The sequence below is a fragment of the Bos indicus x Bos taurus genome, chromosome 10 (assembly GCF_003369695.1).
Source record: "Bos indicus x Bos taurus breed Angus x Brahman F1 hybrid chromosome 10, Bos_hybrid_MaternalHap_v2.0, whole genome shotgun sequence".
Taxonomy (NCBI): domain Eukaryota; kingdom Metazoa; phylum Chordata; class Mammalia; order Artiodactyla; family Bovidae; genus Bos; species Bos indicus x Bos taurus.
This window is the reverse complement of record NC_040085.1, coordinates 22,659,389-22,675,089: the sequence shown is the minus strand read 5'-3', so window position 1 is coordinate 22,675,089 and position 15,701 is coordinate 22,659,389. Positions and strand designations below refer to the sequence as shown.

Below are 15,701 nucleotides of genomic sequence, written 5' to 3'. Positions count from 1 at the left end.
TCATACAGGCTTCTTTCTGGCTGCAGGGTGCCCCACACCCACTTAGTTTACTCATATTTTTCTTAATGTGTTCTAAAAACAGTCTCAGAGTACTTGTGCTTAATTGGTAGAACTCTCTGCCTTTAATTTTTCATTTTTTGGTCCTTGATTTTTGTTTTTTTCTTTGCCAGTTGCAAGGAGGTCTAGTAAAACATGTCTCCCCACGTCCCACTGACATCAAACCATGGCAGGGGAGTTAGATTAGGTCTCAGAATTTCCTGACTGTGAGGTGTGTTAGAGTGTAACAGAAACCTGGGGGAAGTTTTAGCACTTTCAGCTTTAGAGATTTGTGAACAAAGTAACTTTATGTCTGAGTTTGTATAACCCCCACCCCAAAATCAAAATCAAGACCAATTTTTATTTTAAGGCTATTTAAAATTTTTCCAGGTCTGCAAATCTGAACAGCTTTCCCCCAAAATATGTTATGCCCTAAGATAGAAGACTAAAATGATACAAATAGCTTCTCCTTTATACCCCAACTATATAGGAATGGTGGGTAAAGTATACTATAAAAAAGGCAGTAAAAAAAAATTCTAAGTGCCAGAAAAAAGAAGGCATTCTAAATCTTGGTAATCAAGAGAAGATGATGAAGTGAGGAAAACTCATAGAGCTTTCCTGACCAGATACATATCATAGGGGATGAGGGTTTTAGTAATCTGGAAGAGGAGTGTGGACCAAATTTCCCATGCTTAGCATAAATTTAGAGCAAATCTGGATGACACCAAACTATGGAAAATTCGTAAAGAGATGGGAATACCAGACCACCTTACCTGTCTCCTGAGAAACCTGTACACGTCAAGAAGCAACACCTACAACCTTACATAGAACAACTATTGGTTCAGAGTTGGGAAAGAGTACGTAAAGGCTCTGTGTTTTCACCCTGCTTGTTTAACTTATATGCAGACTACATCATGTGCAGTGCCAGGCTGGAGAAGTGACAAGCTGGAATCAAGACTTCCAGGAGAAATACCAACAATCTCAGGTATGCAAATGATACCTCTCTAGTGGCAGAAAGTGAAGAGGAATAAAAGAGCCTCTTGATGAAGGTGAAAGAAGAGAGTGGAAAAGGTGGTTTAAAACGCACCATTCAAAAAACTGAGGTCATGACATCCAGTCCCATCACTTCATGGCAAATAGAAGGGGAAGAAGTGAAAGTGGTGACAGATTTTAATTTCTTGGGCTCCAAAATTACTGCGGATGGTGACTGCAGCGACAAAATTAAAAGGAAGAAAGGCACGCTATGACAAATCTAGACAGCATATTAAAAAACAAAGACATCACTTTGCCAATGAAGATCTGTATAGTCAAAGCTACAATTTTTCCACTAGTCATTTTTAGATGTGAGAGTTGGACCATAAGGAAGCCTGAGCACCAAAGAATTGATGCTTTCAAATTGTGGTGCTGAAGAAGACTCTTGAGAGTCCCTTGGACTACAAGGAGATCAAACCAGTCAATCCTAAAGGAGATCAACCGTGAATATTTAATGGAAGGATTGATGCTGAAGCTGAAGCTCCAATACCTTGGCCAAATGATGCCAAGAGCTGATTCATTGGAAAAGACCCTGATAGTCAGAAAGATTGAGGCCAAGAGAAGGGAGCGACAGAGGCTAAGATGTTTGGAAAACATCCTATACTCAATGGAGATGAGTTCAAGCAAACTCCCAGAGATAGTGAAGGACAAGGAAGCCTGGAGTGCTGCAGCCCATGGGGTCCCATAGAGTCTGACATGACTTAGCGACTGAACAACAACAGAGCAAGGAACTTATGTAAAATGAGCCTTGATGCAGTGACACCCATGAATTGCCGTAAAAACAGCCATGAAACCATTTAGAGAGACTCTACCTGCTAGAATATGGGCCAGTCAACAAAACTCCTGAGTACAAGTTCATATTTTTAAAAAACACACAGTGTGGAAAGAAATCCATGACCATTAGACAGAAAATCAACAAAAGGAAGAATTCAAGCCTAAGGAACTACAGAAAGGAATTTTTTAAGTATTATAGAAATAGTTAAAGAGATAAAGGCAGCCATATAAGCTATAAATCAAGCCTTGGACATTATTTTGCAAAGAAAGGAGAGGGGATGTAGAATTGAAAAAGACCTCACAGTGATTTACAAAGTTAAAAATAATCATTGAAATTAAAAATCCTATCTGTATACAGTATGCAGATTCCTTAAAAAACTAGGAATAAAAATTCCGTATATAGGTTAAAAAATGTAGTAGATACAGCTGAAAAGAGAACTTATGAATTGGGCGGTTGATTTAAGGAAATCATAATGCAGCACAGAAAGAAAGGGATGGAAAATATGATAGAAGGGTTGAGACATATAGGCTATAATGAGAAGTTCCTATGAAGCATCTACCCAGTTCCAGAAAAATATGATAGAGAAAATGAGAGGGGAATTCGTAGAAAAGACTCTTGAATGCTATGGAACCCTTCTAGGAGACAAAGGCCTTTTCTATAGAAGAGGTATAAGAGATTGCTCATCTCATGTATGTGCTTCAATCTGCAGTCTGATGATCCAGCTGTAAAGTGGCAACTGAACCTATACAAAGATGTTTTAAAGAGTGAAGAACCTTCCAACCCAGAAAAGACAGTGGAGCGTGTGCAGAGAATTTCAGCAGCTGTCTTCCACCTAGAGCAGGTAAGTAGCATCTACCCTAAGGCTTGAGGAAGCAAGACCGCCTTGCAGAATACAAAATTTATCTTGACACTCAGCTTTTAGTTTTGGACACCCTGTAAGCACCCTTGTAAGAAACCAAGAAGTAAGGATCATCCTGGGTCATCCCAAAGTGTCATCTTGGTGCCTCGTGGTAGCAAGACTCCTTAATGCTTAACCCTTCCAGTGTTTTACAAATTTTTGCCATTAGTTCAAATAACCTATCTAAGTTCCTTGCTCATTTGTAAAGCTACTATTAAGCAGTAAGCAACCAAAAGCCTTTGGGAGAAGAAAGAAACCCTAAGACTTTTACAAAGTGAATCATTTAGTGCTGAGTACCTTTGACCACAGTTGAGAAATCCTATTTCTTCCAGGGTTGAGAAGTGTGGGCTGTAGGTGACTATTGGTATTTTCTGCCCCCCCAGATCAGCTTAGTGTATACCTAGCCATGTGATTTCTTCTTAGGTGGAACAGCCTTTGAGGTCCAAGAAGGCGGTCTGGCACAAACTGCTATCAAAGCAGCGGAAACGGGCAGTGGTGGCCTGTTTCAGGATGGCCCCTCTCTACAACTTGCCCAGGCAAGTATTCTGTCTTTTTCTCCTGGCATGTGAGTCAGAGATGAGAATTAAGGTATCTTCCTATAGCTATGCTCTCTTCTGGCTCTGACACTCATGATCCCAGGGGTAGAGATTGGAGTCCTTCACCTGCGGAGCCATCGCAATCTGCAGTATAGTATACTGGCCTACGAAGGTAAGTATAAGAACTGAAAACAGATGAGATTTCCTAGTGTCCCCAAGCCTGCCTCACTTCACCTTTTTGCACTGTAAAGTCAGCCGTGTAAGCATATGGAAGCTCTCTAGTTTTACCTAGGTAAGATTCTTTGTGCAGCTGTAAAGGCATACTAGAAAAAGGAAACTTTTCTAAAAGTCTTTACCCCAAATTCCATCCATAGATCAAGCAATATTTCCATGTTCAAGCACTTGATTGATACCAAAATTATGTTTCCTCAGCAAGTACAGAAATGTAACCCGAGAATCCTTCAGCCTAATGTACTTGGCTTTCAAGATGAAACTAGGGAACTGTTTAGAGATGCCCCAAGAGGCCAGTCATGAACATAAGGCATTACCTGGATGTTTAGTCTGTACTCTGAAGTCAAAAATATGTGAAGGCTTTTCTGGAATGTGTGTGAACATGTGCTGTGCCAGTAAAGGGCAGAGTATCGGTATAGACTGGGCCATTGTTGACCACTGAGGCCAACTCAGTGTCGCTGGTGGTGTGGCGGCATTCCCATCCTCAGACTAATTGCAAAGTCAGTAAGTCTGGGCCTATGATCAATAAACAAAGCTGGTAGTTGAAGAGCCACTGCTTGATCAACTTCCAGTCAATCGGAATATCCTCACCTGGTCAGGAAGAAGAAACTGATGTGGCCAAGTAAATTCTGCATCGCATGTAAATACATGTGTTTCTTTGGAATCTCAGATGAAAGACTATTCTATGTTTGACATTTTGCTTTCATCAAATTGTGTATGTTGGCTGTCATTTGCCCAGAGTGTCCCATATCCCTGTCCTGAGCCAGCTGGCCAACTGAGCTCTCTGAATTAGGGTCTTTGAAGATGGTGCAGAATCATGGCTTCTGAGACACACACCTGCTCCTATAGGTCTCTTGAGAAAATAGACTAGTGTCTCTGGAAAGGTTGAGGCATCACAAATCAAATAGAATTCATTAATTTAAGAAAACTGAAAAATTAAGTCAGGCAGTCATGGGCATGAAGGTTGCTGAAGTCTTGGCAGACAAATGAAATTTATAGCCCAGTAAAAGAAGCAAAATTGCCTAGGATTTTTGTCTGTTTTCTAAAAGTGGTAAAACATCAGAAGGCATTCGCTTCCCCTTCTGGTAGAGAGCCACACCCGATGTGCTTTAACATGACCTCCAGAGGGCTCAGCTTTAAGCTCGTATCTCCCAGGCCAGCTCAACAGCGATTACATCTCTCAAAAACAAGCATTTTTTTCTAAACCCACTGAAAATGATAGTACCATCTTTTAGTATTTTGGTTGCTCCCTCAAGAACTCTGCCACTGAATGGATAATAGTAAGTCCAAGAATCCACTGTCTCCTTGATGAAACATGGCCACCCCCACTCCTAACCCAGCTGTTTTTTAAAAACAAAAACAAAAACACTTTATTTTGCATTGGAGTATTGCTGATTAACAGTATTGTAGTTTCAGGTGGACAGCAAAGGGATTCAGCCATTCATATACATATGTCCATTCTCCTCCAAACTCCCCTCCCGTCCAGGATGCCACAAAACAATGAGCAGAGTTCCCTGTACTTTGCAGTGGTTCTTGTTAGTTATCCATTTTTAATGTCGCCGTGTCTAACACAGCTGTTTTAGAGAGGCTGCCCTGGAGTTCTGCCTAGAAGTTATACATAGGAGGATTGTATCCCTAGGAGGATTATACATAGATTTCATAATAACAACAATAAAAATGAACAAGAGGCTAGTGGTCAGTACCATGCCTTTTCTCCTTCTTATGAGAATCTAAACTGCATGGAGTCTTCCAAACTAAAGGGCTAAAGGGATTTATTTTTATCATGTGGAAACTTTCTCTGCTGTGAGTTTTTAAAAGAAAACCTGTATGCTTTTCCCCAGACACAAAATTAACAATTTCTTCCTGAGCACCTTTCAACGGGTTTGGCTGGAAAAGGTTAATGAAAAAACTCAGTATGACAGGCTTATACTCATTTTAATGGTAATGTAACCTGTGGAGAGACCCACTCATTCTCTGCACACTTCTCCTTTCTTGACCATGATTTAACATGACCATGAAAACACAAATTTGTACAATTTTTTTAAAAAAACACCTCTGATTGGTCAGATTTTGAAGAAAGATGGTAAGGGCTATATTCTACCAGAAATAATGACCAAGGCTTGAGGAGTCTGGTCTTGACCTTCCTTTTCGCTTTGGTCCTCCTCACATTTTGGTAACCACTTACTTGCTCTTCAGTGGTTAATATTCCCAGAAGTCCGTCATGTCCTGTAGAGAGGGAGTGGCTTGTGCCAGTTTATTCAGTGTTCCCAGATACCAGGGCCAGCACTGGAACCTGTGAAGCATGCAGAAGTTTTGCTGATGAGTACAACACACCCAAGCTTCATTTCCTGAGTACAGACTGGAGCCCTTGCAGCTGTGGTACCTCACAGGCCCTGTAAAGAAGGACACTCTGCTGCTTTGAGTATATCTGAGACTACACAGCTCACCATCAGCATAATGTAGATTAGATTACCTGGACAGTTGATCAGTCAAAAGGAATCACCAAATTGCCATATTCACAGATAACTCAAGGCTGTTCTTCGAACTAGTGAATTCTCATTAGAGGGGAGACGTGATAAAGACCCAGTGAGACCAGAGCAGGGTAAATGTGACCTCCAGGTCTTGAACTAACCATTGTTAGTTCATTCAGAAGGCTGTCTAAATATTCAGGATCTGCCATGTTAGCAGGTTCTGGTTTCTTTGAAATAAATGCTTATAGTGTGCTCCTGGCTACCCTGACCAATCAGAAGATAAGAATTGTACAAAACTGCTTACTAACTGTTAACCGCCCAGACTAAAACAAGGTGTCCCGTGGACCCCTCTTGACCTCATTCTCACCCCTTCCGCTCAGGCACCGCTCTATTAACCTCTTCCTCCATGGCTATCAGAGATTTTGGATAGAAACAGAGGAGTATTCCTTTGAAGAGAAACTAGTACAGGATTTGGCTGTAAGTACTGACTCAACTGGGAGCAGATATGGGTACGAATGAGTTTGATTTTTGTATTCATGTGTGTGCATTATAACTTTGAAAGATTCACAAAGAATCGGGTGTATAGATTCTCAGAGGAAGCCCCGCTAATAATAGTCCTAAGAGCCAGAGGATGAATTTCACTTGGAGGTGCTGGTCCTGTGATCATCCTCCTCCTCATTATTAACAACTAATATTTCTTGGGATGCACAGCCGTGCCTTGGAAAGCTCATGCCAAGTTAAGTTTTGAGCACTCTTGGTTGCAGGAGGCCAGCCCACCCTAGCCAAGGCCCTGCATTTCTGGTGGGTAGCTCCCCTTTGGGGAACGCACCTCTAAACGCCCTTCCTGCATCTCACATTTCTGTGTTTGGCCTTTTTGAAGATTTGCCACGCCCTGTCTCTCACAGGCTTCATGTGCTTAAACTACTTGAAACAACACGCAAGGGGTAAAGCTTACTGCAGCAGTATCACTGAGCTTCATCCTGGTTCAGAAAGAAAATACACTCTCCTCACCTTTGGCCAAGCCCTAGTTCTATTCCTCTTTCTCCTTATTTCTCCCATTCACCTTTTTCTCTAATCTCTACTCTCTCCATTAGTCTTACCCTGTGTATCTCACGTTTATACTTGCCATGTGACTTTTTCTGTATTTCCTCATCTCCCTGGTGGCTCAGAAGGTAAAGCATTTGTCTGCAGTGCAGGAGACCAGGGTTCGATCCCTGGGTCAGGAAGATCCCCTGGAGAAGGAAATGACAACCCACTCCAGTACTCTTGCCTGGAAAATTCCATGGATGGAGGAGCCTGGTGGGCTACAGTCCATGGGGTCAGGGTCGGACACGACTAAGCGACTTCACTTTCACTTTTCTTTACATCTCCCTCAGTTTCTTTTCCTCTTCTTGTCTTTTGTCCTTTAATCCTTTCTTGCTCATTCTCTTTCCATTTCTCTTTATGCACATCTATCTTTTCATACATTCCTGTCAGCGAGAAAGACATTTGCTTGATTTCCCGTTTCTTGATTAGTGTGAAGTTGACAATGAGCATCATTTCAACCTTCCCCTTCTTCTGAACCATTCACACAACCTATGTAGTTCTCACCAATTTACTGAGTATGGTCCACCCTGCTGGTTCTACCACTGCTGGGAAGTCAACTTATTCATCTGGCATCAGCTGCTATTTCTGTAAAAGGAGACAGAGAAAAGACTTTCTCAGAGGAGAAACTGCAAGGCTCACAGCTCCAGGATAGCATCTCTCAGGGACAGCAAGATTTTCAGGATAAAGGTTGAGTTCAGGAAAGAGAAGCATTTCACTGGGTTCAGTCTAGGATAGTAGTAGACGCCCAGATGGCCCCAGTGCTTTGTAACTCTTGCCCCACCCCCATTCCCAGCCCAGCTCTCCAAGAGAAATGTCAGGTGTTGGTGGAGAGATACAGCCTCTTCGGTACTCTCCAGGGCTTCCCTCCTGAATGCGGGTGCCCAGAGCTTGCATGAGAGTTCTGCTGACTGGAGTCTGGAGCGCCTCCCCTGCAGTCAAGCTTTTGCTTTTCCTTCCATTTTGTTTTAACCCAAAATTGCAATGTTTATTTAATTGGCTGAAAAATATATTTATATATATATATATACACACATTTCATTCCCAGACCTTGCACCCTTAGGGCTTCTGTCCTGAAATAAACGTGTGACGTCGTGGTTCTCTTTGTGCTTTGAGTTGATGCGCTCTGTGCCTGGTGCTTCGCCTTTGTTCGCATGCGGTGGTATGCCACGTGCTGAAATTCATGCCTGAAACCTATCTGCCTCGGTTTGTGTAGAAATCTCCCAAGGTGGAAGAGGAGGAGGAGGAAGAGGTGGAAAAGCAGCCAGACCCGCTTCATCAGATCATCCTCCACTTTAGCCGCAACGCTCTCACGGAGAGGAGGTCAGCACCCTGGAGCATCCTGCTCACATCCCAGGCATGGCTGGGTCCTCCCCACGCTGTCCTCCCCAAGTGGCAGTGTGCACAGAGCGGGTGCCAGATTTGAACAGCCCTCCTTGCTGTCTTGTTCTTGGCCATCAAGAAACCTCTAGGGGAAAATACAGAAACCATAGCCCTAGCTTAACACTGAGTCTGAAGATGAAGCAGCCTGAAACTTGAACTTCATCCCTGAATTCCGTGTCAAGCCAATAATGATTCCGATTTTCAGAGTGGTTTCTAAGAACTGGGGTGAGGGAGGAGGGCTTCTAATTAATTCACTGGTATATTAGGATTTATATGCCTCCCAGTCTTTTCTACTGTGTCCAAAGTCGGTCTGCTAAATATTTCCTCCATTCTTTCCAGCAAACTGGAAGACGACCCTTTGTACACCTCCTATGCCAGCATGATGGCCAAGGTACACTTGGTTTACTTCCTGTCATTGCAGTCTTCCTGCTTCCCTTTGACCTTTTCAGGCACATGGAAACTGTCACATTGAGCAACTAGCCTGGAACTTGGGTCATGGTGTGGGCTCCAGGCTTTGCACAATTCACGTGCTCTGCAGGCAACATTAGTAAACTATTCTACCATCATCCTATGAAAACAATGCTTTGCAGAAACAGTGGGGTCTGGTGCCTGGGTTCACATGATGTTTCTCAGCCAGCTTCACAGGGTTCAGACATCTAGATCATCCTCGAATTTTCACTTGATGCTCAGAACATGTCCAACAGTTCAACCATGTCCCTAGGTGATGGAAATCCAGTACATTTGAAAACAGGCTTAGAAACTAGAGGAAGTAACTAGTGTTCTAGAAGAGATGAAGTGACCAGAAATGATGTTTCTAGGTCACATGGGGTCAGTGGCCTCTGGAATGCCGAGTGATTGAGCGAAACTATTGCTCCTCCGGTGGGAGCACTTCCTGTCGGGCAGAGATGGGGTTGTGTGGGGAGGTACGGGAGCACCCATTTTTCTGGCAGGTGCTCCGTGGGGACACTTTGGGATTCACATCCTGGCTTTCCCTAATCTTATGGCCAAGCCTCTGACTCATGTTGAGAATGGGCAGGTTCTTTGCACTCCTATCTCTCGATTTACACCAGAATTTTACAGAACTCTCTTAAGTAGGAGAGTTCGGGTCTGTGGTTAAACCAGGGATGTCCCCTTTGACTCGGCGTTCCCATTTCTCTTTTCTGAACTCCTTGGTAACCACAAAGGTGGTATTTAGAGTAGAATGTTGCCTCCTGGGATCCGAATGTTCTCAGTTTCACAGAGTGCTGAGGTCCAGAGGCGCCTGTGAGTTACAGCCCGTCCCCTGCCCTCACACAGTAGAGCAGAGTCCTGTTTACTAGGCCCACCTTTAACCTGACTGTTTGCCTCCTCCTCTCCCGGCTGCGTGGAATCCAGAGCTGTCAGAGTGGGGAAGACGAAGATGAGGACGAAGACAAGGAGAAAACATTTGAAGTAAGTTCTCACTAAGCTTGAAGCCAGCCAGGAGGGCCTTCAGGGGTGGATGCTGGCATCAGCCATGCAACTGGCCCACCATGTGTGTCAGGCAGCAAGGACGCCAGTCAGCCTGGATGAGCGCACTGGTGTGGTCGCGTCTGTTGGCCTCATGAAAGGTAGCAGGCAGCCAGTCAGCAGACGGTCCTTCAAGTTTGTTCTTGTAGGAAATCTCCTACATCAACCCAAGTATGGTAGCAACAGGGGCCATGGAAGGGCACGTGCAAACATTCAAAAGTGAAAATTCACAGCAGTGGAGACACTGGATGGTTTTTGCACTATTATTCTGTAAATGTACTTAATGACGATCTTGATTTGGGGCAGTGTGGGACCCTGAGTCTCTCAAAATAAAACTCCATTAGTTTACTTGTACTGTTTTATAGACGAAATATTCAAGAGCAGAAGTAAATGAATACAGGGGTTTCTCTGGTGGTCCAGTGGCTAAGACTCTGCACTCCCAATGCAGGAGGTCTGGGTTCAATCCCTGGTCAGAGAGCTAGATCCTATATGGTGCAACTAAGACCCAGGGCAGCCAAATAAATACATATATTTTTTAAAGTAAATGGATACAGTTCTGGAAAATTTTGGCTTCTAGCATCTCACATTTGTTAAGTGTGGTCTGAGCTTTCTGGATAAGTAGGCGTATGCTGTGCTCAGATGAATTCCAGCTGAGCCCTCAGCAAGTTTTCCTTTATAACATTGAAAACAAACCATTTTAGTCTGAGGTCACTGTTTTTTTTTTTTTTTGGCCTATGCTGGGTCTTCACCGGGGTATGTAGGTTTCTCTAGTTGTGGTACATGGGCTTAGTTGCCCCATGACATGTGGGATCTTCGTTCCCGACCAGGGATTGAACCTGGTTCCCCTGTTTTGGAAGGTGGATTCTTAAACACTGGATCACCAGGGAAGTCCCTGAAGTCACTTTCTATAATCATAGTGTCACTGGAGAATGGACTGTGTTTTGTACTTATCAGTACAGAATTAGAAATTTCAGCATCAAAATGTGAGTAAATTATAGATGGACAGTTTTGGAAAAGTGGGTCGCATCTAAAAATAAACTTCCAAGATCTGTTTTGTTTGAAATTACGTGTGTTGCCTTCCTAGCAGAGTAAAGAGTCTCTCTCTCAACTCATCTGACTACAGTGAATTCTCTGGGGGTAAACACATCCCCTCCGCCCTGCTATTTTTTCCAGGAGAAAGAAATGGAAAAGCAGAAAACCCTCTATCAGCAAGCCCGGCTGCATGAGCGTGGAGCCGCCGAGATGGTCCTTCAGATGATCAGCGCCAGCAAAGGTGATTGCAGAGACTTGTGCGTGGGTCCCTTAACTAACACTGACATGTCACCCTGTGACATGAAGTCATTATTAAGGAATCTGGATAAAGCCCAGTAGATATGATTTACCCTGTTTCCTCGGTGATTCCACCAAATCTTTACTTCGACAGGTGAGATGAGCCCCATGGTGGTGGAAACTCTGAAGTTGGGGATCGCCATTCTGAATGGGGGCAATGCCGGTGTGCAGCAGGTAATGGGGGCTCACAGGAGGTGGTGCAGACTTCCTGGGGGTATTTCCAGTTAACAGCTGTCACATTTTGGGGAAGAGAGGTTGACTCTGCTGCATGGATGGCCACCAAGAATCACCTTTGCTGGAGTTCTGTCCTCAGTGGCCAATTACATTGAGTAGCTGAAATCAGATAAGACCAGGACTGGGAGTCTGCAGACAAACATGTGCTTACTAAAGAGGGGTCATCTAGGGTTCAGAAAGAAAAACATTACATTTGTTTTATCATTAGGTGATTTTCTGCAAGTTATACTCTAGAGGAAATTTTCTCAGCCTTTGGTTTTTATTTCAACACTTTCATTTATTAGTTGCCTTACTGTGAGCAAGAAGCTTGATCAGTTAAGTGACATTCATAACCCCACACACTTGTTTGTTCAGTCATTCATATTCAGTCATTCATATTAACAGCTGCTTAGTGATCACTGACTATGTACTAGGGCCAGGCTCTCTTCTATGGGTAGAGGATGTAGCAGTGGATCATGAAAATAAAACTCCCTGCCATCATGCATTAAAAGAGAGAACACACAGAGATATATAGCGGAGTGCCTGGCGCATGGAATTCATTCAACCATCTGACCTGGAACTGGCTACAGATGACAGACATGCAGTAGTGTCTCCTGAGCACTCCAGGCTCTAGCTAAAAATAAAAGCATCTGTGTGCACAGGAAAATGAAATTTCAAAGACTGTTGGCATTCCCAGGGCCTTTGAGAATCTCCAAATCCATAACTACCACTATTGCATATAATTTTTCTCAGGCTTTAATTCATCGCAAACCAAATTTCTCATTAAGAACTACCATTTCAGAGGCACCCCTCACTTTCTGTTCTCTTCCATCACCACTCCATCAGTTGCTTTCTTACAGAGCCCTTTAAAAAAGCTAAGAAGATTCTTACTATGCCAGACCAAGTTCCTAGCTTGCCAGTAACAGAGAACAGAGGAAACAGTCTCTTTGTGAGAGATACTGTGCTCTCAACTAGCCTCCTTACTAGCTAAGCTCCTTCCTCCAATGCATTAAACATTGCATGAGCTGTTCAGATTTTACCTCAGTAACCATAAACATTACTAGAGCCTAGTCCTAGAACCTGTTCCAAAGAGAAGAGGCTTCAAACAGTAAATCTTTGACGTCAAAGATCTACCGTACCAACGGTGTAGATCTATCAACACCAGTGGACCTTGGTAAAATAAAACATCTGCCCTGAGAGATTCTGGTTCTTTAAGTAGAGAGTGGGGCTCAGGCACATGAAAGGCTTAAGTCCACAGGTGGAATATTTTCATGCTTACCCAGGGTTACAAAACCACCTCCTGAATCTCACTTGGTGTGCCTGAATGATTGGGAACTGCCATCTGTCCATCGCAATAAGGAGGGTCGATATTTGTGCCAGAGTTTTCATTGTTTTTCCTTTTCAAATGTGTCTCCCTTACAGAAAATGCTAGATTACCTAAAGGAGAAAAAGGATGCTGGGTTCTTTCAAAGTCTTTCTGGTCTTATGCAGTCTTGCAGGTAAATATGGGAAAACCACCCATGGCAGTTTTTAAAAATTATTTACTGTTCAGGGAAAGGGGCGTGGGATGGGAGAGTGCCACATAAATAAACTGGCTTATCGTGGAATTATTGAGAAAAGAATACCTACTTCAGAAGAGGATGGGTATTATTCCTCTAGCCTTCAGGATTACCTTCAAATAGCATTCAGAAGGGAAAATGTAACACACACACACAGAGGGGAACATGTAACAGACACACACACACACACACACACACACACACACACACACACAGAGCTTACCTCTCTACATCTGTTTAGTGTTTGAATTGCCCTTACCTCCTTTTTTGTTATGTTGCTTTCTTTGGAGCTGAGTGTGAGTTTCTCTTATTAAACATGTGTACTCGTAAGTCAAATTAGCAAAGAATGGAAAAGAAGAATACTCAGTGTGACTCAAGGCTCTGTGTTCATGAGATCCATTAGGTACTTTGTTCATCTCTATCCTTAACAATTCTTTGAAGAGATATTTAGTGGGTACATATTTTGACAGAGGTACATCCTGATGTGGGAACATTTTGACATTGTCTGAAAAATGAAGCATTAAACTTTCCATTTATATTACCCAGTTGTGTAAGCCTCCCCTCTGACAGATGAACAATAGGTAACCAAAAGTCATAAGGTTACCATACTCGCTCGTTTCAGAAACAAGCCAGCAGTCTAAGAAAAGTGTTCTTATTCTTCAACATTCATATATATATTGAATCATCTGCAACTCATTCCAAAAGAAGTCAAAGTTATAATTACCTAGCTCTTTTGCTTCCAAATAATAATTCTTAAAATTGGAACATTGGTCCAGTTGAAAATTTGGGGGATGGACTTTTTACTTGGTGAACTTCATAATATTGCTAGTCATATTGGATTGGGTAAATATTGTACCCCGGGGTTGTAGGGAACATATCTGAGCTTCAGTACAATCCCTTGTGTTCAGCTCCATTTTCCCCTCACCAACAGCCAATTCGTTTATTTCAGGAAAAGAAAATGTAATATTGCCAGACCTGACTCACTGAGGATAAAATAGTACATGTGGACTCAAAGATGGCAAAAATCAAGGCAGTTCAGTTCCATATTGCTCATGAAATTCTCAGTTAAATTTCTGAGTTCCCTTAGTAGTCTGTAGCACTTAATATTGCTAAGCTAATTTATAATGATGTCTTAGAGGGATAGGTGACATACTCTTAAGAGGCCAACTGAGTCCTACCAGAACTTTTAAGATATTTTAATGGCTTTTTGCTGATTATAAAAATAATACATATTTGTAAAATAGTGAGCCATTCAAGAAATTAAATTTTGAAATGGGTATTTTGGGATGGAATAAAGGTCAGAAATGTCTGCTACACAGATTGTCTCCTGAATCAGCAGTGATGCTTCAAAGCAGCTATGTCCAAATGTCCTGTGTCCATATTCTCCTCCCAAAATTGAAGGATGGTGTTGTATTATTTTTTTAAAGACCTGTTTTACAGCAGGATCTGGGAAAAACCAACACGAGGGCAATAGGAATTTTCACTTCCTCTGTAAAATTTATCTAAATTCCAGAACATTATGTGACTCCCTAAAAGGGGGAGAGGGGTGCTGGATTTTTCCCTCGAGTCTTTTCAAGGCAACAGTCATTTTCTTTGCCCAGTCGTTAAAGAAAGAGGGGAGTTTACAGAATCTTACTGGACTCTGCCATAGGCTTCCCTAAGGTCTATATTCTTGTGAAACTTTGTGGTCTTAAGTTCTATGAAATCATTCATACTGTGGAAAGAGATAGACTCTGTTAGAGAAACAGAGTGAGCCTCAGTTGGAAATCATATGGTCCTTATCCTCGTGACCACAGCTTTGTGGTTGACCTAGGGGTTCCTGGCTAAGCAGGGTTTGGTGGTGGTTGTGACTGGGAAGGTTATGGAAGGTGAGGACCAAATGAAAGCCAACTTGTCACAGGTTCAGGAACACATAGGGACACCATGGCCTCTCAAAAGCATTATCTTGGCTACTATTGGCTCCTGAAGCATAGAGTAAAGGAGGTGGCCCTTCAGAATCTGAAACTGTTGCTCTCTCCATGGATATTTATCCTAAGCACTAAAAGCCACAACTCCTTGTGTTTCTCAGGAAAAAAAAAAAAAAGTAGATGAATGTGGGAAGAACATGAATTAGAGGAGGTTAAAGTAACCTTTCCCTTAAGAAATCTTAGATACAGGTTATTCCTTCTTTATTTGGAAAGCCTTTCTAAATCTTCAACCATAAGGAAGGACTCCAACTGGACAAACAATGACAGTCACTGTAAGTGTGTCTGAGCCCTGTCCTTGCGTGTGTCAAGAGCTGTGAGCTCCAGGCACTGCTTGTCACAAACCCAGAGAACCGTTAGACTCAACTGCACTGTAACGTGTAATGTAATTTATGGTAATACAAGGACAGGATATTCTTAGTTGATGGCTACATTGACATTAAAAACCCATTTTCCCAGTGTGCATAGCCCTGAACCTTGTTTTCTTTCGTCTGTTACAAGTGTCCTTGATTTGAATGCATTTGAGAGGCAGAATAAAGCTGAAGGCCTGGGGATGGTTACTGAGGAAGGAACACGTAAGTAACTGACGAAGGTGAAGGCTGCTCTCTTTCCGATTAAAATCCTGGTTAACTATTTATGGTTAGAGTTCCTGCTCACTGCTACGTAACCTCCAAGGACTTGCTCCATTTTAGCAAGATGTTTC

General features: G+C 42.7%; 1 protein-coding gene across 5 annotated transcripts in view; it reads left to right on the top strand.

Annotated features, from left to right (window-relative positions):
* The window catches only part of RYR3 (ryanodine receptor 3), a 557,802-nt gene that overhangs the window by 507,817 nt on the left and 34,284 nt on the right, over positions 1-15,701 (top strand). For all 5 annotated transcript variants that reach the window (XM_027553458.1, XM_027553456.1, XM_027553457.1 and 2 more), the window contains 10 exons: positions 2,553-2,684; positions 3,165-3,277; positions 6,360-6,456; positions 8,279-8,385; positions 8,785-8,836; positions 9,820-9,876; positions 11,107-11,206; positions 11,357-11,436; positions 12,898-12,974; positions 15,500-15,573. In XM_027553458.1, the coding sequence (XP_027409259.1) occupies positions 2,553-2,684; positions 3,165-3,277; positions 6,360-6,456; positions 8,279-8,385; positions 8,785-8,836; positions 9,820-9,876; positions 11,107-11,206; positions 11,357-11,436; positions 12,898-12,974; positions 15,500-15,573 (889 nt within the window). The remainder of the gene's footprint in view (positions 1-2,552; positions 2,685-3,164; positions 3,278-6,359; positions 6,457-8,278; positions 8,386-8,784; positions 8,837-9,819; positions 9,877-11,106; positions 11,207-11,356; positions 11,437-12,897; positions 12,975-15,499; positions 15,574-15,701) is intronic.